The sequence below is a fragment of the Pelmatolapia mariae genome, linkage group LG7 (genome assembly GCF_036321145.2).
Source record: "Pelmatolapia mariae isolate MD_Pm_ZW linkage group LG7, Pm_UMD_F_2, whole genome shotgun sequence".
Lineage (NCBI taxonomy): Eukaryota > Metazoa > Chordata > Actinopteri > Cichliformes > Cichlidae > Pelmatolapia > Pelmatolapia mariae.
In genome coordinates this window covers 24,734,086-24,758,974 of record NC_086233.1, presented here as the reverse complement: position 1 = coordinate 24,758,974, position 24,889 = coordinate 24,734,086, and the positions used below count along the sequence as shown (strand labels likewise).

The following is a 24,889-nucleotide window of genomic DNA, read 5'->3' as shown; positions in this document are numbered from 1 at the left end:
CGAAAAGCAACAACAAAAATATCATAAAATACAGAAATAGTCATCTTACTGTGTCCTGACACCTCTGACCAAACATACAGACTCCATCCTACCCTTACCAAAGTGTTGTTTAAGTCTTTACAGCTTTCATTTTCATATTACAGCCATGATATTTTGAATTTAGTCCAGTCAGTGAAGAAAAAAAAAAGGGTTAGCATAACCGGAGTTGGAACATCCTTCACCTGACAGCTCTGGCATGTTTCTTCCTACATAAAATGGTGGGACTGGATTTGTTGCACTCTGCAATATATTTAATTGGATTCTAATGAACTGCATGTGTGGGATGATGTTCTGCGGTTCGGAGCTCATCGCTCGATTCAGACTTTTTTGTGACAAAGCACACACCAGATTAGATATGCAGCTTTCACAGGGGACATTTGTCGTGGGATCTGAAGGCACACAGGCGTATGCACAGGCATCATCTCAGTGAGAAATAGCAAAACATTTCATGCTTTTATATTTAGGAATCGGTCGGATTAATCCACAGGATCAGATCTTTTTTTGCGTAGTTGAAATGTCTTTCGATTTAGCTGTGAATGCTACACAAAGAAAAAAAAAATCATATCTGATGCTGCAGCTGCACTATGGCTAACACGTATCATGATCATAATCTCCAAAATCCTCTATGCCTCCACTTTTAGACGCATGTGGCACCTTCTGTCTCCAATTAATGAGGTTTATTGAAAGGAGAGCTGGTCTGGAGGATAGCCCAGCGTCAGGGAATCCCACAGATCTCTGCTGTAATAAATCAACTCAAAAGCTGGAGGAGGAGAAAATGCTGATGGGAGTTTTCCTCTTTGCTTCCACTGTGCCCCGCAGTGTTATGGCTGTCAGCACATATAGAGCATGTCTTACACAGCTTCAACCTCCAGCCTGCAATTTGAAAAGCTTTTCAGTTCATATAGAGCTGACAGTATTTATTTTTAAGCTCCACGGCCTCTTGTTGCATGCTTACATAAAACTGCCATCACTGTAAACTGTTAGAGGAAGATCGGCCAGTGAAACACGATTTTATATTCTTTTCGTATTTTAAAAAAAGGTCTGTAATCTGTTGATATATCTGAGTAGGGAAACTCTTTAATTTGTCTTGAACTAGGAAAAGACGTTGATGGTTTATGCCTTTAAAGACCAGATTTCCTTTGACTTCCTTTCCTTTTGCTGCCAGCCTTTAATCTTCGGATTATTTGGTCTCCTCCGCTTCGTTCATGTCTTCTCCACCGTTTGTTGTTTCTTTTTTTAATATGGCTTGTTGTGTGTTTACGTGCATGTGTCGGCGTCTTCATTGAAAAGGTGGCTGACACTGCGTGCTGCTGGGGTTATTCAGCGCGTCTGAAAACATTACATCTCAAACACTGGCTGTTAATGACACGTCAGTACCTCAAGACGCAGCTTCAATATACTGTATTTACATTGTTGCCGCAAACGAAAATAAAGCCCGATGAAAAAATATCATCAGCCACCCCACTGGGGATGTGACCTGTTTCATGGTTTTATTAAAATCTTCTGCACATCACACAGTCTTCTAGTTATGAACTATGAAGATCAAAGAAAAGCGACGTTAGATTGAATCAAAAAGCATTATCCTCAAACGGATTAGAGGTCTTACATTTTTTCCCATTTCAACTGGTTAATGTAAGTGTCCAGCTCCAAATATCACACTGATTGTTCATTTTAGCATCCCTGCATTCAGCCCTGAAGTGGTGCACCTGTGACAGAGGATCTGTTGTCTTCACAGCATTTTTGAGGAGGGGGGGTTATTATACATGTGACTTCTGATGCATCAAACAGTTGAGAGGAGATGCAGTTCACAGCCTCACACCATTTCTTACAGTTTCAGGGTAACATCTCAAACCAGCAACAAAAACCATCCTCTTAGTTGTGACTGAACATGCTGCAAGTTTTATCCATGTTGCAAAAGTTCTTTTTCAGTGTCTGTAGCTTTAACTTTGTTTTAATGAAATAACCCTGTCCTGAGAACCAGGCAAAATAAACTTATGTTCTTGCAGGTTGCACAGGTATAGCTATAGCCCTCTCACATGTTAACTGAACCCTGGAGTTTACCTGTGCGTGTTTTGATTAAAAACCCACATGATTGAGTAAAAACCCACATGAAACTCTGGCAGAAATTGCTACATTACGCACAATGTTGTCGGATGTGGTGGCATTACTACTAGATCTTCATTTCTCAGATGCCTGGGGGGAGTGAAGACTCTCGCGTGTACTTGTGCAGGCAGAAACAGTTAAAGTTAGCAGTCTGACAGGTTTGTCTCTGCAACCAAAAAAAAGGTTGCACTGTGGATCCCGGTGGGCTGTACTGAAAGCCTGAATGAGGACAGTTGTACATTGTTATATGTATGTTTACATAGCTTTGCAAATTTTTAAGGTCCACAATCTCTTGTTGTGTCCTTATGTAAATCTGCCATCACTGTAAACTGTAAGAGAATGGGCCAGAGGAACATGTTTTTCTATTCTTTTCATGCTGTAAAAAATGCCAGTAATCTCTTAATATGTCGGAGTAGATCAACTTCAGTTAGTAAAAGATTGTGATGCTTTATGCTTGTGTGCACTTCTCTGTAGATCAAGCTTTTTTAACATTTGCAAAGGAGATACGAGGCAACAGAAGTTTCATTTTCTCCACCACTGTGTTGCTATAATATAACAATGGTGCTCCCCACCCGTAGCACCACTCCACAAAATCTGCTCACGAACAGCTTGAGCAACATGACAATGAGGCACTGATCTACCCTGCAAACTGTCTAGCTATCAGTCCAAATGAGCATCTGCAGGATGGATTGAAAAAAGCCCAATCAGCAGAGGCACTAACCAATAACGATCTGCTTGCCAGTGTCTAGATTGAAGGTTTAGCTTCAGCAACATTATGTGCCCAAAAATGAGTTCGGCTGACAACCTGAACATACTGAATGACCAGGTTTGTCCATCAGAGTCATATTCCAAGATGACAAAGCCAGGATTCATTGAGCTTAAAATGTGCAAGAGTGGTTCAGGGAGCATGAGTGGTTATATTCTTTATCATCAACACAAGACGTTGGCAAAGAAGTAATTAAACCCTGGACAGAAATACATTTTGTGACATTGGATAAGTGTTGGACTTTTTTTTTTGGGGGGGGGGGGGGTTCAGGCCAGGAGGTACATAGTCTAGAAAGAGTGACCAGACCCTCAAACCAGACCCTTTCTGGAAATACACTTTCTGGCAATTAAAAGAAGCTTCTCCAGAAGTCTGTAGTGTGCTACTGCTAGATGCAACTCTCTAGAGGATAGGCCTAAGAGGAAAACACCAGCATCGTTCTAAATTTTCATTTTAAATATTCTACTATGTTCCTTAGATATAAATGACCACAACCTGGAAATCAATTTACACTCCCAGAAGCAGTGAAAATATGTTCCCCAATCAGAAGAGAACAGAGGAGGGAGAGAGCAGTTTATCTTGTACAAAACAACAGGGGTGATATGCAATCTGTGAAGAATCTTATACTGAGTGGCTCTGTCTATTGCATATGAGGGTAGATTTTATCAGGGTTATAGCTCCCTGCCAGTCATCCTCTATATATTCTGTGCCTAAATCCTTTTCCCACTTATGAGCAATATTAGGCAGCTCATATTCATCAGAGGAACAGAGAAGGGAGTAGAATAGTGAAATAAAAGACTTCCCAGATTAAGGCTCTAAGACAAACCTCTCTATGATGCTATAGGTAGGTAACTGAACCCTGTAGGTAGGTAGGTAGGTTAATAGAAGTAGAGGTGAGATTAGAAGATAAAAAGTGCCTAACTTAAAAATATCCAAAGAATTGTTCCTTTGGACACATTATCTTCAAACAGGTCTCCAAGTGCACGAATCCCCCGTCCCACAATAAGGAGAAAGCAGATGAGCCAGTGCCAGCAGGAAAGTCAGCATTTTGGACAATAAGGGACAGCAAGGATTTCATATTATTCCTTCCAAGGTATTTAGTAATATAGTGCCAGGCTTTAATACTGTTATATAAAATAAGATGGTGCTTTACCACTAGGCTTATATTACTGACATAACATGTGACCAGACTCCATAGGAAGCGTGGAGAACTCCAAGAAGCAATACATGATTCCAATTTAAGATTTGCATTAGCCAAGACCAAAGATGTGAGCATGGCAAGTCTGGTTGTAGAACAGTAATTTAGGCATGGAAAGGCCACCCATGTCTGTATGTAACTGTAAAGGTATAAGCCTCTGTTAGGTTTTTTGCCATGACAGATTCATTTAGAGAAGGCCTTTTGTATATCCTGAATATTCTTCTGGGCAAGTACAGAGGAAGCATCTACAAATTTTATAAAATATGAGGGAGGATATTCATTTTAATGAAACTAATGTGGCCTATCAGAGAAAGTGGTACGTCATGCCAAGGTCAAGGTCTTTTCTTTTTACTGAGGAATAAACTGGAAGAAAATTAGGTTTCCACAGGTCCTTTAGGTTTGGCAATGTTTTGATTCCCAAGTATGTAAAACCAAATACGGACATTTGAAAGGAAAAATTGTTCATTATAGTTTAGTCCACAAATTTTAAATAGGTTTGAGGTTGGCGTTTTGCTAAGGCCATTCCAGGAGGTTAATGTTAGCCCTCTTTATCCATTACAAAACCAGTTTTGATGTGTTTGGGGTTATTGTGTCCAAGATTCAACAACCTACCTGTTGTTTTGAGGTGAAGTTGAAGAATTTAGAGGTAGCGCTCCTTCTACATTATTGTGCACCGCAGTGCACATCTTGGGAAGTGCACTGCGGTCGTGAGTTCTCAGAACCTGCTCTTTGACCACAAGAATGACAACACCACGGAACGTAAGTTTGATAACATCATAGAAAGCTCACGGCTCTCCAACGGGAGATTGAGAGACCAGTGTTGGACTGTTAGAACAGCTTTGAAATTCTTATGAGTTGTTCGCACTAAAGTAAAAATCATCATCATTTTATGTGGAGACCCCTTCAGCGCCAGCTGTGGGCTCAAGGCTAGAGCTGAACAACAACACCCAGATAACGACTGTGTTTAGACTGTTCTTCCCATTCTATGCAAGGCCACCTGGGTTGGCTGGAAGACTGTTTACTTAGCCTGGCAGGGCGAAGGACACTGTCTCAGCTGAACTCTGGACACATACGCACACACGCACACAGACATATATACACATGCAGATATACACTCATCCCCCCTCTCCCCTCCAAACGCCTTCGACGCTTGTTCCCTTCCGATGCTGACGGTGGATCATGGAGCCCGGATGTACTGTCTACATTGGCTGTCTCTTACCCTTTACCCACCCCTGTTGCTTGTCATGTGTTTCTTTGGTGTATTAAGAGTTTTTTTCATGTGCCATGTGCAGAGGTGTTTTTTTCTGTTCTCAAACTGATCTCCCTGTTGGAGCTCAGTCTGGGGGGAGTTATTTTTTTCTCCTTATCTTTCCTCATGTTGTGCTTTTCCATGTTATACCCCTCTGACCTGTCTTCCCCATGTGATGTTTGTGTAATGTATGTATGGTCGGATGGGTAAGACGGCGCTGGCATGGCTGGCAGCCTTAACCCAATTTCCCTCGGGATGAATAAAGTATAATCAATCAATCAATTATTCCATCCACTTTGTACAGCTTATCAGTGTCACTGGCAGCACCAACCTCCAACAGCTGGTATAGTTCTTTGGTTTGAAAGCCTCAGTTTTACTCCTGATCTCTCCTCTTACATTCTTGTTCCTATTCCCACTCAGTATTGGTAAATCAAATGAATCATGTCAAACAAATTCTTCTTTTATGCTAGCAAAGAGAAACTACAAATTGTAGTCGATCATGATCACCAACTTGAAAATATTAGGTCTTGTTTTTCTTCTTTTTATCTTCTTTTTTTCTCTTGTTTTTTAAAGTCATCAAAGATGTATGCTGTATAATTATATTACAGTGGAAAAAGAACAGTTCAGAGAGCTCATTAAATGCCCCACAATTACAAAGACATTTGCCAATGACGAGTGGATGTTGACTACAACTGTATATTCCATATACTGCCCAGCACACCCTAATCAGCTACATTGGGTGGGAAAACACAGCTATGATGGGAAACACTTATCAGCTGACCTTGTGTTAAGGAGGCGTGATGAAAGGGAATAATGAGCATAGCTGACAATACTGAAAGTCTATTTTCAGTTAACTAGCTATGAAATCTTAGTTTAATATTTAAAGTGTGGTTCAGACGTGGTTGTGTTGAATCCAATTCGGTTTTTGAAATTCTATTCCATGGATTACAAAGAGTAAACTGAATCACTCACATACTTTTTCTTTTCTCTCCTTTAGGATTTGGGACTTCAGGGAACGTCACTCAATGACATTTTGTACAAAAATGCAGCGTTTCTAAACCTGGTGGACCCCATTTCCCATGAATTGCTGCTCAGCCTTGCCCGGGACCTGCAGTGTCCAAAAAGGGTATGAATAAAACAGTTTTATTCATAGTGAACATTCAAAGCAGCTGTTTGTTTAAAGCATTACAGACTTGACACCAGTAAAAAGGACAAGCAGTACATTTCACACAGAGGCTACACACACGCCTTCATTAGCCACGCTTAGATGCTTGTGTCATATTCATTGTCATGCTATTGCAATAACAATGAACCATCGGTTTGCTTTGTGCAAACACAAATGCAGAAGCCAGGAAGAATGGAAAATATTGTAAGCGCTGACTCATTAGCATGAGAGGTTAGGGATGAATAGTAGGGCCAAACAGAGCCAGGGTATGACTCTTCATTGTTACTCTGTGCTCAGTTAGCCCAGTTGCAAGTGGGAAGCAGCTGTGCACCAGTACCTGCAGGTGTATTAAATTACCTGCTCTGGTTGGGTTATACTGGAAAGCACGGGCAGGTGCCAGGCAGCTAGAGGTCAACAGGGCTGTTGACCTCTAGCTGCCTGGCTTTAGGGGGCTCATTACCCTGGCACTAACAGTGAGGGAAGTTTGAGGGCTTTGACAAATAGCCAGAAAAATCAAACTGGGGAAGGTAATGCTTTCCTCTTGGAACTGGGAAATCTAGGAAAGAGCAAAGAGAGATTTTCCAACACAAAATTTGAGTTCTGCCCAAAAATCAAAGCCACATTTTTTTTTCTTTGTCCAAACTGGCAGTCGGCTCGTTTACTTGCAGCACAGCATACAAATCAGACATGTTGAAATTCAAAGTACATTTCAATCTAAGGTAAGAGGCTGAAGACATTACAGAATCTACTCAGAGTGGCTGTAAAACATGAACCCAGAAGCTATTACGGATACAGTTATGAAAGAATGGCTGCCACAGGGGAAAAAAAGTCCTTGTGGTGTAGTTATTACTTACTGAGTTCAGATGATAATCACCTGGAAGAAACTCTAATCTTATCTTTGTTTACTTCAGCGAGGAAAGCCCTGGAGGTAAGGAAGAAAAGTGAGAAGCTGGCAGCAATGTTCTCCTGACTGGCTGGCGACCCGTGGCAGGATACTGTGTTAAACGTGACAAGGGTGTATAGAGGCAATGTGGTGGATTTAGGGCCCCGCAGGTGCTTCTGTGGCCAGTATTTTCCACCACGCTTAGATTTATTTAGGCTGAGAATTCAAGGGCATACTGTGGGTTAAAACATACATCATATGCCAGTGTCTTGTTTTAATGCAGACCCGTTATTAATGCTTAGCAGTGCTTATAGAGTTACAGTACTGCACTCTGTCAATAACTCTGGGGCACGCATTTTTCTAAGAACACTTTTGTGCTGTAAATCAGCATGCGCTTCTTAACATCGTACTCATTCATCCAAGTGGCTGAAAGAGAAGCACTGAATGTTTTGAAGCGTGTGACATGTTTGTTTGTCACCCAAGAAAAGAAGAGGCAGCGGGAACGGTTAATCGCCTTAAGGTAAATTGGCCCTGTCTTTTTTCCTCTCTCGCCACATTGCCTCTTTCTTGTTGTCGTGTTGTACCATTAATTAGATTTAGCCTGCTCAGCTCAACCCGTTCCAGTGTTTGACGGAGGAGGGAGAGCGAAGAAAAAGAATGTAAAGAGGTGCCGGAGAATCAGGAAGGAACAGGAACGCAAAAGAGAAGCTGAATTACTGAGTCATGTGGAAAATGTTTCAAGCAAGACAAAGAAATACTTTGTAAACATGTAAAATTTGGTAGTTCCACAAGTATTTTTTTTTCAACAGTAATAAAGGAAGAAAACATTTACAAATTACTGACTTTTAGGATATCTAACATCTGGAAAAGCTGTCCAGTATCACATTGTTTGCTTAGTTCCCTGTTTCAGGTGTGCTCATGCACGAGCAACAGTTTGTTTATAGATTTGTGGCTTGCTTTTCTGTCCCTCATTCACCCCTTTTGTGTGTTGCAGGAGACTGACTCGTTCAAGTCTACTAACAAGATATGTCGCCAACTGATTTACCACCTGACCCCTCACTCCAAGTGGACAAGACAGAGCGTTCCCAGGAGAAAGTCCCAGGCCTGGTGAGTGTGTTCTCTTGGCTGCCGCCTGAAACTGTGCCATCACACAGTAAATATATCCTCACCGTGTGTCTCAGTGTGATTCACAACCCTCCGGAGCATCTGTGGAATAAAGGAAGTGTGGAACAACCTCTGTGTCTAGGAATATGTTCCTTGACCTCTTGCTAAGCCCTGCTCCTCTTAGCTCATGCAGCTAATCTATCTCCAACTTACCATGAGAACAGTGCAGATTTAAGATCCAGTCAGATCCCCTGGCAACCACCAGTCACTAGGGGAAAATGTAAAGTCCTCAACCAGCTTGCAAGTGTTTTGCAAGTGGAGGTTGCAAGGATTTTGGGTTGCTTGGGGTTCACTGACCAAGCTCTAGATTTTCCAACATAAGGAGCCCAGACAGGAGAAGAGAAAAATCAGCGTCTCATTTGTAGAGATAAGCTGCTGAATTTGATGGCTGGAATGATTGTGTGCAACAGATTTTATATCAATTTGCGCACTAATAAGCTACACAGCTAAGATAACTGCTCCAGTTAGCAGAAAAGGGTTTCTTTGGCTCAATTTTAATTTTTTCTTGCTGTTTTGTCTTAAAATAAGTCTTAAATATGCTACTAATTAGACAAAGTAAAGTTCTTTCTCAGTGCAGAGTAAATTTGACAATATGGGCTTTAAACTATTCAAGATCTGTATCATCAGAGCTGATCGGATCATTATCATTTATCATGTCATTTCAACAACAGGGCCTTAAATTGAATCATACACAAGCTACAAAGATCTGTAGAGCTCATCCTCTGACTGTGAATACATTTGACCTGTCCTGTCTGGATTTGTTTTCCATTTGGTTATTAGGTTATGATGTGAAAATTGGCAGTTGGAGTGGGATTTATGTTTCCTGCGTGCTGCTCTTCTTAAAAACATTAATTTCCTTGCTTAAATTAGCCAGTCAGGGTTGCATTAGTGATACAACCAAGTGTACCATGACCACAAGGCGTAGCTTGCACTTCTAACCCACAACCAATCACAGGTGAACACTAAAAGACAGGTTTCATTTTTTCTTTTAAAAAAATTGTTTACCTGATGTTTTTTCTTCTACCTTCTTTAAATAACATTAGAGCTGATATGCCATTACAAATCCTTGTTTGTAGCCAGTAATGATGTTTTTGTATCATTAATCAACACAAAACATAAAAACAAAAAATGTAGTATTCCACTGTTAAGGACTTTTCTGTGCTTTTTAAGTGTTTCTTACGTTCATTCACATAGTTTTGCTTCAGTTATGAAGCGATATGGTAAACTACTCACGCTGACATCGGCTCAGGTGGCAGAATGCAGACTTTTAAAGGTCATCAGTTCATTACATGCAGCAGAAGGACCGATGAGCTTATGCCACAGAGAGGCGTCCCCCATCAATAATTCACAGAAATCGCTGCTTCTCCTACGTGTTGGTCAGAATTTGATCAAACTTACATACAGAAACTACTTGATAGGTCTTCATCTGGTCAAAATCAAGGTCAAAATCACATTTGTTGTTTTATGTTCAAAAACCTGTGAATTGTAATGGCTCGTGAGTCAAATGAGCATCACTGGGGTTCTGGTCTTTACCACTTATCCTATTCATGGCTGTTGGTGGACTGCGAGCCTATCTCAGCTGTGATAATAACACTGGGATAGGCCGATCAACCGCTCTTTAATTTTTAATTTGTACTGACATTTATCTGATCACACCCCTGACCAACATCCTTCCTAAGAAAAATAGAAGACGCATCTTTAACGCAGTTCTTTTCATCTGAACTTAGGTCCTCAGGTTACAGTTTTCCACCTTGTGCCCTGTATTTGTTTACATGGACATGTTTGTGATCCAAATCAACTTTCAGTGCATAATCAGTCAGTCTAACACCACCACTAGCCTGCCTGTGCTCTCTTGCTTCATTTACAGTACATTTCTTAAACATTGAGGTGATTGACGTTTTAAATACAGCATATTATATCTGTGCATATAGGTACAGGTAAGAGGTTGTATTATCTGCAAAATAACAAAGTCAAGAATGAATAAAGTCATTATGAATCTTTTACTTTTGTTTTTTTACTTACTTTAGTTATGAAAAGTTTGGGGGGGGGGTGACAAATGTAAGTTCGACTTGTGAAGTTTTTCCTGGTAAATGTAATTTTTCTTGTTGTAAAATAACACATCACAGTGTGCTTACTGGGATGTGTCCGTTTTCTCACTTGCCTCTCAACAGCAATGCTTCTTTTTTTCTCTCTCTCTCATCCAATACTGCTGTGACTGAAACACTGCCAGTGACAAGTTTGACAAACCCAGAGCGTTAATCGCCCTCTCGTTCCCTCAGTAGTAAAATCTGCTACAAACCTGTCCCGTGTCAGTTCATACACTCTTTTGAGTTTTATAAATAATTAATACAACAGTTCCCTGTTGTATTATTTTATGTCTCTAGGTTAGTTGTAAATAGCTTTTCATTAGTTCCCTTCCTGTAACCTTAGTCATCTCTTTGTGTTTCATCCTTTTGTGTCTCGTTGAAGTCTGTCGTGCCTCCCGGTTTGTTTACCTTTTGTCTATGTCAAGTTCATGTGTATTAGTCTCTGTCTGTGTTTGTGCTTCCTGTTTTATTTTGGTGATCTCTTGTTCATGTGCGCCTTCTTGAGTTTTGCTTCCTTTGTGTCGTCTGTTATGATTCTGCTCATCAATGCCTCGTTCTCCCGAGCTGTCTCCACTTCCCCTAATCACCCTCCTGTGTGTGTGTTGTCTGTCTCTCTGTCCTTTTTCAGCATCTGTTTAGTTCCTGTTTCTTCTTGTGTTTAGTGTTTTCTCAGTCCTAGTAACTCCGGTGTATTTCTTAGCAGTTTATAGTTTTCTGTTTTCCCCTTTTGGACGTTTGCTGCTTTTGTTCATTTTTTGCCATCAGTTGAATAAAGAGTTTGCTTTCTGTTAAACCCTGCCTGCTCGTGTCTGCATTTGAGTACAACTCAGCTTCCAGTCTGCACATCCTGCAGATTATGACACAGATCCCAAAGGTGTTCTAATGGATTTGAATCTGGTGACTGTGGAGGCCATTTGAGCACAGTGAACTCATTATCGTGTTCAAGAAACTAGTTTGAGATCATTTGAGCTTTATGACCTGTTGTGTTATTCTGCTGGAAGAAGCCATCAGAAGATAGCTACACTGTGATAATAAAGGGATAGATGGTCAGCAACAATAATCAGGCAGGCTGTGATGTTTAAATGATGTTGGTTCTAAGGGGCCAGAAGTGTGCCAAGAAAATATCCCCCACACCGTTACACTACAGTGTCATCACCAGCCTTAACTGTCAACATAAGATAGGGTGTATCCATGCTTTCATATTGTTCATGGCCAATTCTGATCCTACCATCCAAATGTCACAGCAGAAATCAAAATTCAACAGGCGAGACAATGTTTTTCCAATTTTCTGTTGTCCAACTGAGGCTATAATTTACAGGGGAGCCCCTGTATATTGTAGCCTCTGTTTCCTGTTCTTGGCTGACAGGAGTTGAATCTAGTGTGGTCTTCTGCTGCTGTAGCCCATCTGCGTATTGTAATGAATGGTTATTTGCATTACTCCGTCCTTCCAATCAGCTTGAGGCAGTCTCGCCATTCTCCATGACGTCTGATTTCTAACATCAACAAGGCATTTTCACCCAGAAAACCGCTGCTCACTGGATGTTTTCTCTCTTAAACTAGAGATGGCTCTGTGGAAAAATCAGTTTCTGACATACTCAGTCCCGCCTGTCTGGCACCAACAACCACATAAATCAAATTTCTTCCCCATGCTGGTGCTCAGTTTGACTTTGACCATGTCTGCATGTCTAAATTGAGTTGCTTCTTTGACTGGCTGATATTTTAACCAGCCCCTAAACTGATGTACTTTGTGAAGTGTGCTTTAAGTGTGTTATCAATGCTTGAGAGGTAGAGAGAGAGCGAGATAAAGGATGAGTAAACAAAGGACACTGATTTGATCAGCTCGAGAAAAATCCGTGTAAACAAATAAAAATGCTCAAACTCAATTAAGTAACAGTTACATTTGAGGAAACATTATGAAAAAAAGAAAAGAAAAACAGTGCTAATCATAATAATAAGGCACTCTCCCCGAGCAATTAACCCAGATCGAAAGATGGTTTGACAGCTAGAGTTGCCTTCCCGCCCGAGTCTCTTGGTTGCAATGTTTCGAAATAACACTCAACAAAACAACAAGGCAGACACTCCCAGTGTGCTCATTAGCAAGATCTGTCTCTCTCACAGCTTCGGCTGCAAACATCCACACAGCAGCACTTTACTGTGGGACTCAAACCAGGCTGTCTCTGCTGCTGGATACGATGCTGTCTGAAACATGCAGAAAACGTGGCTGTCTTTGGATTAGATTAAGCATCAGTTTACTTGATTTCAGATGCTTTTCATTACAGCTAAATCTTCTCTTTCTCAATCCCTCACTCCTTTCTTTGGCAATCTTCTCGCCCACCTTTAAGCTCTTCTCTTTCAGTAACCCCCCCCCGACCTTCAGTTCAACCTATTTGAAAATCCCCTTCTTGCATCGATTTTCTCCCTCTCCCCCTTTCCTGTGGGATTTTTTTCTCTCCTCCTTGTGAGAGTCCATTTTGTTCAACAGTTGCCACACCGAGCGGTTCTGCAGTTTGAGCCGAGGCTCTGGGGAAACGCTCTGGGGTAAAGGCCTGTCAGTGAGAGAGAGGGAGAGAAAAAATCTGGAATCAGTGCAAGGTAGCAGATTAAAAGTCACACGCAGCCCCCGCCTGCCCTCCCGTTCTTCCAGACTCACTTTGAATCGATCAAGAATTTGATCTTTTTATAAAATGAAAAGGCGATAGCTATTACGTAAGCTGCATTGTACCCTCGCAATCTTATTTTCTCCATTAATTGATAATGAGAACCCATCTGTCGAAGTGTCCCCGTGGCACATGGGAGATTACTTTCATGAAATATATGCAAGTGGTTCCAAATGTTCAACAGATGACATAAAAACTATAATTCAAGCTTTATTACAGAGTCCTGTTTTTTTTTCTGTAACACTGTAAGTGCAAAGCAAGTGTGTCACGCATAATATATTATCGAGGCAGTTTCATTCTTACTCTGCAGCTGCTTGTGCCAGCTTTGTACAGTATTGCCAAACATCCAGTGGAGTTTTTAATGTTACCGTAATTGGTATTGAATTTCAGATTAATCAAGCTCATGCTTCATATTGCACTGAAATTGCGCCTCCAGCACATTTTGAAGAGATTGGAATCCAGTTGCAGATTGCTATTTCATCACTCGTCTTTACTGCAGGGCAATAATTGATGCGATGCTCTGGCAGCAGATATTAGAAGCGTCTTCAGTTAAAATTGCTATAGCTCAAGAAGAGCAATCATTCTAATAGGGTAGAGAGAAAACCATCCAAGTATTGGAAAAATATCTGTGGAGCTGTTTTTTTGGTTGTTGTTGTTGCTGTATTTGAGTCAGGATTTAACTGAAGCTCATCTTCAGTTTTGCTCGTCATGCTGACTAATGCTGAAACTAGGCGCGGCTGTGACAGCTGTTTTGAGCAGGTGGGAACAGCTGCGGGTGAGTGTTGATAACCCAAGTCCTGATATTTGACCCAGACCTCACACTGCTCAAACTAAAGTGTTTTTCCACCCACATTTCACACTGTGAAGGATGTCCAGATGTCAGTTTCATCACTTTCATTCTGGCTTCAAGTTTTAACAACTGATATCTTGCGAGGTCTTGTTCATCTGGAAGTACTCACGCTTTCATAATGATGCAGCAGTGATTTAGATGTGTTTAGTGTGTTATGAAATATTCAGAAAGAAAGCATCTGGAAACATCTCATAACATTTAACATCTGAGGTCACTTTACTGTTGCATAACTCAAATATTTTGTAATAACACAAATTTACAACAAAGATTAAAAATGCCACGTGTTCATCAGGAATTTCAGTGGAAACCAACAGAGTAAAGGGAAAAAGAAACAAGAGGCAGATATCTATAATCTTGAGCTTCTGTCATGTATGAAGTATTCATGGCTGGGCCTTCGGTTGTGCTTTGTTTTGCTAATTTTCAGCCTGATTTCTGGTCATACCTCACCTGAAGTCCAATCACAACATGTGAAATGTGCACCTGTCTTCCACCTTCTAAATCAGCAGCGAGAGCTTCACAATCAACCCCCTCAGCTGACTGCAGCACATACCGAGCAGCCTACTGGATCATAGACAATATAGGATTATATTTTAATAGTTGTTAGTTGGCTATTTTTGCAGCCATTCGACATAAACATTAGATCTCAACTCAAGAAACAAGTAGTGTTTAAACACCTCTTCGCTGTAATAAATCAAAAAAATAAATGCACAGATTTTCTAATATCCCAACACTAATAGCCATGATCTGCCTAAATCTTGCATCTACTGCACAAAGCTCACAAATGTGTCATTCTCCTTTATTACCAGAGTTGAAATGCCCTTCCTACTTTAACAAGATCACCTTTTCCGTGCCTTTGCTCATAGGCTGAAAACTCATTTCCTCAAGTGGCACTTCATGTCATGTTGTCACTTCGGAATCACACCCCTGCAGCATTAACGAGTGAAAAGCCATCCAGGCATCTTCACTATACAACTAATTTTGGTTGAGTAGTGAAAATTCTCTAGACATCTCTTTAACAGTTTGGATGCCCATGACCACTTTTACAGCTTCAGCCCCGAATCTGTGACAGCTTTTCACTAATCACCAGGGGAAAAAGCTCAGTGGGATTTTCTAACTAGCTTTTTTCTGCTCTGCTCAGCCTCATTTGCTCTAATCTTTAAAGAATTCCTGTCTTCCTCGTTTCATTGCTGTTATTTGTTACAATCCTTCCAGAGCCACAGCAATATTTGTGTTCAGTAGTCACTTATGACTCAGAGCTTACCTCAAGACAACATTTACACTGATGTGGTTCTAAAAAATGTCTGTCTTTAATTTATCTTTCTGGGAAAGTCAGACCAGGTGGGATATTTATTGTGTTTTTAAGGTGAAGTTCTGAAAGGACACCATGATGGAAGCAGAGCTACTCTAAGTGTTAATTTTAAGAAACTTACGCAATAACAAAACGCTGCTTTGACTCATTGGCTTTAAAAAGGCTGAAATACGCCACTCAGATCAAATAGACAGCAGTTAAAAATGCACAGTGAGGTTCTCATAAATTAAACCAGACAGTGATGAGAAGAACAAAGACAGAGACACATGAGGACACATTCAAGTTATTTCAATTTATTATTATCTTAATATTTCAATTTATTATTATCTTAAATGTTTAACTTAACTCAAAATTTCAAGTTGTTTTTCAATTTTGATTTAATTATTCAGAAGTCGAATCTGTAAGTCAAAATTTTCAGCTAATAAATCGATATTTTGACTTAAGAATGGTGAGAAATCTTTTTTTTAATGGCAGAGACTTCCTTAACATGTATCCTGTGAGACACAGGAAAAAGGGGGGGAAACTGCTAACATGAGCAAGGGCAAAGAAATAAAGAAATTGGAGTAATCTTAAACACATTGACCATGAAAGTTTCTTGGCTCCCTGACGATGTATTCTACTGACTTTCATGTCATGATGTCCTGACTTTACCTCTGCTGCTGTGATGAATTGCTGGGAACACCAAGTGGGTCTCAACTTGGAAGTGATGTAACTCAAATGTGCACCAGGGGATGGAATAATAATGCTTACCGACATTAGATGGCGTGGGAAACGTTAACACCGAAAAGAGAAAGCAAATAAAAGCAAAGAAAGCTGGATATGTTCACTTCAGCCCAACTGTGACAATGAGAAACTTGTTTTAATTGTGGACAGGACTTTAGTTACCGGACAGGTTTTTTAAACACTGCAGGAGGAAGTTCTTGGTCATTGTGCACAAGGTCTTTCGACTGTCAGAGTTCTTAGAAACGTGTTTTCAGTGGTGGTTCTAGAATCTTCTGGGGCTCTAGACAAAAATTCAGAGGGGCCCCTTTTAACCAGCGTTCATCACCACGTTGTTATGAAAAATTTGAGAGCATCAATAGTCTTATAAAATGTCAGGTCAAATATTCTGCTAGCATTTTTTCAGCCTGCTACCTATGCTAACATTTGGACTCAGTCTGCTGAGTCTGACTCTTCACTTGTCACTCATCTTGGGTTTTTTTTGTCCTTTTCCTCTTTTTTTCCTTTCTTTGTTCACTCCCAGCAGGATAACTCCTTTTTTTCTTTCTGAGTGAAGGGTTTTCTTGTTTGTCATTAGGTTGTTTAAACAGACTCATGTAGCTCCCTTATGGAGTCACTTGAGTCCTCCTTAGGTAGGTTCCTCTTCTGTCATTGAAAACTTTGCAAATTGCCACTACTGTAGTTTCTATGCACTTCTGCATAATATTTAGAGTACTTTTATATATATTTACATATTCATACTTCATGGTATCCAGTGTTAAGGAAAGATATTTCAAAAATGTATGCAAACATAATCTGTTTGAAAGTAAGTGAATGAGAGGGAGACAGGTGGAAATGCAAACTGGGGCCAATCATCCAAAGCAAGAGAAGAGCATGCGGGCAGGGTGGAGCGGTTGAAGACAAGTGTCAGATTTCATTTGTGACAGAATGAGTGAAAGAGAAGGTTAACAAGATGCTAGTGAGACCTAGTCTATTGTTTGGAGACAGTGGCACTGACAAAAAGACTGGAGGTCGAGCTGGCGATGGCAGAATTGAAGATGCTCAGGCTTTCATTGGGAGTGAGCATGATGGATAGGATTACAAATGAGTATATCAGAGGGACAGCTCAGGTTGAGCAGTTTGGAGACAAAGTCAAATATTCAAGAGTGAGATGCTTTGGTCGCATGCAGAGGAGGGATAGTGGATATATTGAACAAAGGATGTTGAAGAATGAGCTGCCAGGCAGGAGGAAAAAGAGAAGACCTCATAGGAGGTTCATGGATGTAATGAAGGACATCCAGAGTCTTGGCGTGGCAGGAGAGTATGCTAGGCTGAGATGTGGTAACCCCTAAAAAAAGAAGCCAAAACAACACGATGATGTAAACACGATCTGTGGAGACAATCAAACAATAGTGTTACTTTAACCTTTGTTAAAGTTTTTACGTCTGTATAAGGAAATACAACACAATGTCAACCGAGCAAAGCAAACTGGTCCTCAGCTCACAACCTGGAAACATGTGAACATATGTTTCATGTAGTGTAATGGTGTTATAGCGACAGTATAGCACTACACATTTCAACCCTGCTTTCTGGTTGAAGTGTACTCTGGCAGTCCAAACAGGCTCTGACACAGCGTGCCTGACCCCTGACTACGCCACAAGGTCAACGCATAACTGAGGAGGGGAAAGAGTTTGTGGGAAAATATGAACTTGTGCTTTTAATTCCAACTACAGATGTCTGTTTTTTGTAAAATGTGACCGTCCCTGTTTTTATTTCCCTTCGGAGATGGAGTACTCTACTTGAATGCACGCCACATTCAGTCTCCTCGATCTCCTGTCTCTCTGACCTCCACTTTTAATACAGCCTTAAAGATCCATCCACCATCCTTGTCCATGAATAATTGAGGGCTTCCCGTGGAGATCCTGCAGAGTGAGGCGGAGGGAGGAGGAGGCGCTCAGTGACTTCAGGGCATGGGGCGACAATTAAATAATTAGAATGATTAAATGTGTTGATCTTTTAACTGAAGATCGCTGGTGTAGTTCGTTTAACTGAAATAAAATCCTCTTTATGCATTTCAAGAGCTTCTTTCTGATGGTTTCTCCTCTCCTAACCTCTCATGTTTTTAACTGTGAATCAGAGATAAGGCTGCTTCACTAAAACATAAATAAGGATTGTTGTGTTTTTGATGATCTGCGGGGTCTCCTTCCTTGAAGGCTGACACAGATCACTCCACACGATCAAGCCCCCGGGCCTGTGTTTGGAGCCCTGCATTTTAATGCTGGTTTCATAACTGCGCCGTGACACGGTGTAGCAGAGACAGGCACACTCCTCCATGATATACAGTTATGTAATGCAAACTGTTTCTATGTGTTCTGTCGCAGCGCTCTTTCCTCCCAATCATCTAGTTTGTCACATGAAATCAAATCATGGGTGAATTTATAGCTCACCCGAGAAGCACGTGTTGCTTCTTCCACACTGCGCAGTTGAATTGTGGTACATTCTGTACCGAGAGGTTTGAGTATCATCGGCACAAAAGCAACGATATGCTTTTGGTTTGAAGTTACATGTCATTAGAAGAGATCCGCGTCATTGCGTCGCTGGGCCGTTTGTGTTATTTTTGGTGCAAAATAAACATAACAGGGCGTTAATGTTAGTGGTATTTACACGGGAGTCAAAGACATTTGGTTTCTTTTGCGCTGTACTGTACATTACTTACATTTTTTGGTGGGAACTTTTGGGGGGTGTTTTTGAGAAAAAATGTCACTCCAGGTTGTGCAGTCTGACATGTTTTCCACATTCATGTGTGAAGAGACCTCTGAGAGTTGTGTGATGGAGTAGCTTATAGTTGTGGTTTATAGAAACTCGACAGACCCTGGAGTCTTTTTTGTTCCTGTTTTTCTTTGTGCTAATTAAAACTCCACCTTCAGACTCGTACAAAAGGCGGATGGTGACTAATGGCGCTGCATCTTTAAGGGTGTGACTGTAAGTTGGAGACGATTCGACCCGTGTTTTCCATGATTTGTGTCTTTCGGTGAGATGAGACAAAAAAACAAAACAAAAAATAGCGAGAGCCTTTCTCATTTTAAGGGCACACGCTGTCACTTCTTTCTCAGTCAACACCGACGTTTCCCCCAAACTTCGAATTCAAAGTTTCCAAGAACCAAGTGAATGATTTGAGATGTCAAAACACTGCACAGCCTCGAGCTGCTGCATTGACAGTGTACAATAGAGGCAGCCTTAATCAGCCCATCCGCTAAATGTTTCACTGAAATTTAATCCAAATCCAAATGAGCTTTGAGGCTATTTTTTCCTTCCCAGAAAATGTGCCATTATCCCCATGAAACTGGAGGACTCTGGATGGTGTATGTAATCACCACTTTCATGTTTCCTAGTGCATTTTCTGCAGGAACCGTAGTATCAGTATGACAGTTGCATAGTTGTGCAAATTCAACTCCATTTTTAGAGTCGCTGTAAAGAATCCTCATTAACACGGGCCAAAGTAGCCTGAGGCAAGAGTGACACATAGCCGATGCTATAACTGAGTCAAGCTCCACAAGCTGGTGGAGAAAATGTTGAGCCTGCAGTCAAAAGGCCTGAAGTGACATCTGCAGAGAACTGAAGGATCGGCCCTTTAGCAGCTCACTTTTCAGCAATGAGTTTGTACAGTACATTGGACCCTTGTAAGGCCCTCCCTGACTGAGACAGACTACCACGCATGTATTATACAAATGCCCGGAGGCAAAACAGTTCAGATCGATCTGAGGTATAAACAAGTCAAGACCAAAGCGTTGATGAAGCAGACATTGATCTGGTCGTCCCACGGGTCTGTGGTACAGCATCCACATCCAGTGTTTCTTAAGTGCTTTTATTTTATTGCCCTGAAATGAATCTGGTGTTTCTCTGCATGCTCAGTGGGAAAAAATTCAAATCAAATTTGTAGTTCAGAGAAGTTTCTCCTCACAGCTGAGATACTGCTCGTTATTCTCTCTGATGTGATCACGGACATGCTGAACTTGGTCAGAGCTGTGCAAATGGACCACAGACCTTTTCTAATAACATGTTCTAATAAGACAGATTATATAATATAAATGATTTATTAATGGGCTATAATTTGTAATAAAGTATTCAGTCATGCTTTTAAGAGACTGAAGAGAATATGGATTATGCCACCATCAAATCACCCACAAACTTCAGCTGTATGGCCCACACAGACATATCTGCTTAATAATGCTTCAAACCAAGAAATTAATAAATTTCATAACAGAGACTGGAGGACAAACTTCTTGGATGGGCTGTTAGTGTAATTGATTGCACAGCAAGACCTTATTTGTCAAAAGAAAATTAAATAAAACAATGCTATGAAAACACTACTCAGAGGTGCTGTTTGAGAATTATAGAGGTTAGGGTTATAGGTTAGGGTAAGAGTTTTTTATAATTAAAGAAAAAAGTAAGAATTATCACATTAAAATTATGAGGGGGGAAAAAGTCAGAAATCTACGGTGGCTCCGAGAGGTCAAATATACTGTCATTTAAGAAGACGCTTGTAAATTAACAATAAAAATTGCTGCAAAAGCACAAAAAACACAATGGAAATTGAATAAAACCACAATAGAAAAAAGAAAACATCTGTGGGACCGGAGCAAACTTAAAGGAAGCAGAGAATTCTTCAGTGTTGTGAGGGAGAAAAGGGGTAGTGTGTGTTTAAATCGCATAATTCATACAAAACCAGTGCATGTTTGCTATTAGCAGTAAAATGTTATGCCACAAATGTTTCCCGCTGTTATGCCATAAATGTCTCCACAAAACACTTCCATTGTGTTTTGTGAGTTTTGCTTTATTTTGGGGGGGTTATATTGGATTTTTATAGATTTTTTTTCTGTTCTGTTTTATTTGAGGTCAGAATTTTGACTTTCGTCTCAGAATTATAATTTTTTTCATCATTCTGAAAAAATAAAAGCCCAAATTCTGTGATTAAAGTCAGAATTTCTCACTTGAGGAAGTTACTTGGAAACAAAACTCCCTTTTAACAGGAATAAAAATGCAGTAGAAACAGGCTCAGGGAGGGGCAGCCATCTGCCGTGACCAGTTGGGGGTCATTTTAATCCATTATAATGACAGTGAGGCATATTTAATAATATCATACATCTCATCATTGTTAGCAAGCTTTTTTAATTTTAAAAAATAACTGCTTAACAGTAATAGTTCGTATACAGAAACTATATGCAACTGCATGAGTGAAAAGATGAATCGAGATGCCAACCATGCAGTTAGCATCACAAGAAACAGATTAATGATTTTTCCCAGGTTCTCTGCTTTCCTCCCACAGTCCAAAGACATGCACGTGAGGTTAACTGGTCAGTCTAAATTGGCCGTAGGTGTGAATATAAGCATTGTCTTTCTCTTTACGTTAGTCCTGTGATGGACCCGTGACCTATGCAAGAATACCCCGCCTCTCATTCTATGCCCAGCTAGGGTTGGCTCTAGCTCCCCAGGATAAAAAGATATCCATGTAGTCCATGAGTCATGAAGTCTGCAGATAAGCTTTTCCCCACATTTCTCACCCTATCAGCTCTTTTTAAATGTGTTCATCTCCTCAGCCTTCCATCTCTGCCTGGTTCAGTGCTGAGAAAGTGTTTGGTTGCATTCAAGCAAAAATTGATTAGTACATCGGTGAAGGAGGGAAGCTGCAGACTAATGATGGGCACTTAACTTTTTGAGACAGCTAGACTGAGTGGAGACTAACGGGGAACAGAAAATGAGTGTGAATGCAGAAATCAATGGACCTGCTACGACCGAGCCTTAATGGAGAGGCTTTAATGCTGTCTGGGGATGTATAGAACAAAATTACAACTCCTACATGTATCTGGTAAATGTTTCAGTGAAAATGGGAAAAAAGCCAAAGTTGTATATTTTACATCTGGAAATAAAAGTTGCAAATTGAATATGAATATTTTTCTGTTCATTTTTGTTTAAAAAAATAAAAAAAATCTGCTGTTATGTATTCAGAAGCCACAGAAGTCGCCGGGCAGCCTAGACTGAGTAAATCTCTGTCTCAACAGCAGCAGATTGTGCAATAGATCAAGCCACTGTAGGTTTTTTAATCAGCGTTAACTCCATCGTAGTCTGAAACACGCTGAATCACTCTTGTAGCTCCTAAACCGAATTCTCAAAAATGTTTCATTAAGTCATGATTCTTTAAATTTGTTCTGACCCTTTTTGTGCACTCCACTCTCTTTGCCTGCACTCATTTTTAACGTCACAAACCCCAGATGTTTTATTCTCCACCTCTGGGGTTTACATAACTACAAAGCAACAAGGACCCTGGTTCAGTGGATAAAAGTTAACAACATCCCAGAGGAAAGACGGCATATGAAAAGCAATTAGACAGCCTGTGTGAACCCACATTTAAGCAGCCAATAGTTTGACACATGAGACTCAGCCATTATTGGATTCCTGCACTGTTGTATCAGTTGCTCCTGAAGATGTCAATAGATGGATTTTCCTCAGTTATTTGCTTTTAAATTGGTCCCGAAGCTGGGGATGCTCTAGTTCACATCATATTTATGGGGACGTGCTAGCCTTTGAAGTTGTTTGTGACTGAGCTGGTCCAAGAGGAAACGCACCACTGCCTACAAGTGTGCAACCACATCAGAGAGAGCAAAATAAGACATTTTGTTGTTTATGTTGTTATCATTTTCATGCTGATGGACAGTAGCATATACTGTGGCTTTAGAAATCCTACTTATGCCTCCTGGGCCTGCAGCTAACTAAGGAGCCCGTGGGTGGAACTGAGCTCACAGAGCTGGGAGGAAGCACATTTTGGGGGATGGGGGGGTCTTTACTCTGTCTCATTAAAATCATATTAGAGCCCCACCTCCCCGTGCACCACCTACTCAGTTGCAGCACCTACTCTGCCTGTCTCATGAAATAGCTCTTTCTACATCAATGCAAAGGCACCACAGGTGAGAGGGAAAGGTTCTAGCAGAAGCAGGAAAACCTCCTATAAATAAGTCAGAGAGAACAATAGTCACTTAGATGACAGTAAAGAGCAGAAGCTGTACAGTGGAACAGAAAACCTGTGGTTGATTAACCCAAGAAGACTTCTCCTGCTTTTTAAGTTGCTTCTTAGCAATGTGCAAACCTCATTCATCTTTTTCTGTTTTCTGTATTATTAAACTGAGAAAAAATTATTGAATAGTAATTTAATTGTTAACATATAAGAGATCACAGAATTTGCCAAGAAACTAACGTCAAATATGAGGAGCAATCCCCAAACTAGGTGTAACAGGGGGACAATGAGAACGAATCAGAGGGGGACCATGGAAAATTAAAAAAAAATATTACAAATTAAGCAATGAAAATTAGCATAGAAGACTTTGGACAAAGTTTTCAGGCTCCTGTACTGTGTCACATGCACTGGTACAAGTAGAACATAAAAAGTACATGAAAAGTAGCACTGAAAAAAACCCTTTGTTTAACTGAATCTCTGCAAATTAGCTTCTTGAAGGTCAGACATACACTTGCACATCAATTGCCCTGGTTAGGATTTTATGTTGTTATTATGCTAGGTTCACTAACGTTCACTGTAATCAGCCAATCACATGGCAGCAACTCAAGGCATGCAGACGAGATCAAAATAACCTGCTGAAGTTCAAACCAAACATCAAAATGGAGAAGAAAGATGAATATCACTTTGAATGTGAAAGTCACTTTGAATGTTGCAAGACTGCTGGTGCCAGACGGGCCAGTTTGAGTATTTTAGAAACTGCTGATTCTGGATTTTTCACACACAGCCATCAGTTTACAGAAAATGCATTAAAAAGGCAAAAATATCTTGTGAGCAGCAGGTCTCTTGGTGAAAATGCCTTGTTGATGCCAGAGGTAAGAGATGAATGTCAAGACTCCTTTGAGCTAATAGGAAGGCTAAAAAAAAACATTACAACCAGGGTATGCAGAAGAGCATCTCTGAACACACAGCATATTGAACCTGCAGCAGCAGGAGACCACAATCGGTGCCACTCTTTTCAGCAAAACTTTTGTATGGGCTGAACAAGAAGATTGGTGTTGCCAGGTCTGATGACTCTCAATTTCTGCTGTGATTTCCATATGATAGGGTTAGAATTAAAAAAAACATGAAAGCATGGATGTGTTGTAGTACAGCGGTCCCCAACCTTTTTTGCACCACGGACCGGTTTATGTCCGACAATATTTTCACATGTTGCGGAATAATACAACAAAATAAAACCAGTACCGGTACCAGAAAAAAGAAGATTTATTTATAACACACGGGAAAAGACCCAGGGAAACCAAGTTAACAATAAAAACGATTAAAAAAAATAATGTTAAAAACCCTGAGAACCATCAATTTCACACCCGAGCCTCAACTCTCGCAGCCCGGAGCAAACAACTCGCGGACCGACACCGGTCCGTGGCCCGGGGGTTGGGTACCGCTGTTGTAGTATAATGATGTGGCTATATTTTCTTTCTTAGCATTGTTTAAATGTCACAGCTTACCTGAGTATTGTCCATGACTATGCCCGTCTTTTTATGACCACAGTGTTGTGATGACGGTCTTCTGATGGCTGCTTCCACCACAATAACTCACTGTGTCATTATCTCAAACTGGTTTCTTGAACATGGCATTGAGCCACTGTAATCAAATGACACAGTCAGCAGACATCAATCCAGTTGAGCATTTTACCCCTCAGCAGTACAAGACTGAT

General features: G+C 40.6%; 1 protein-coding gene across 2 annotated transcripts in view; it reads left to right on the top strand.

The window, feature by feature from the left end:
* Positions 1 to 24,889, top strand: part of lrrc75bb (leucine rich repeat containing 75Bb) — a 39,791-nt gene that overhangs the window by 7,233 nt on the left and 7,669 nt on the right. For both annotated transcript variants that reach the window (XM_063478596.1, XM_063478595.1), the window contains 2 exons: positions 6,350 to 6,478; positions 8,395 to 8,507. In XM_063478596.1, coding sequence (XP_063334666.1) covers positions 6,350 to 6,478; positions 8,395 to 8,507 — 242 coding nt within the window. The remainder of the gene's footprint in view (positions 1 to 6,349; positions 6,479 to 8,394; positions 8,508 to 24,889) is intronic.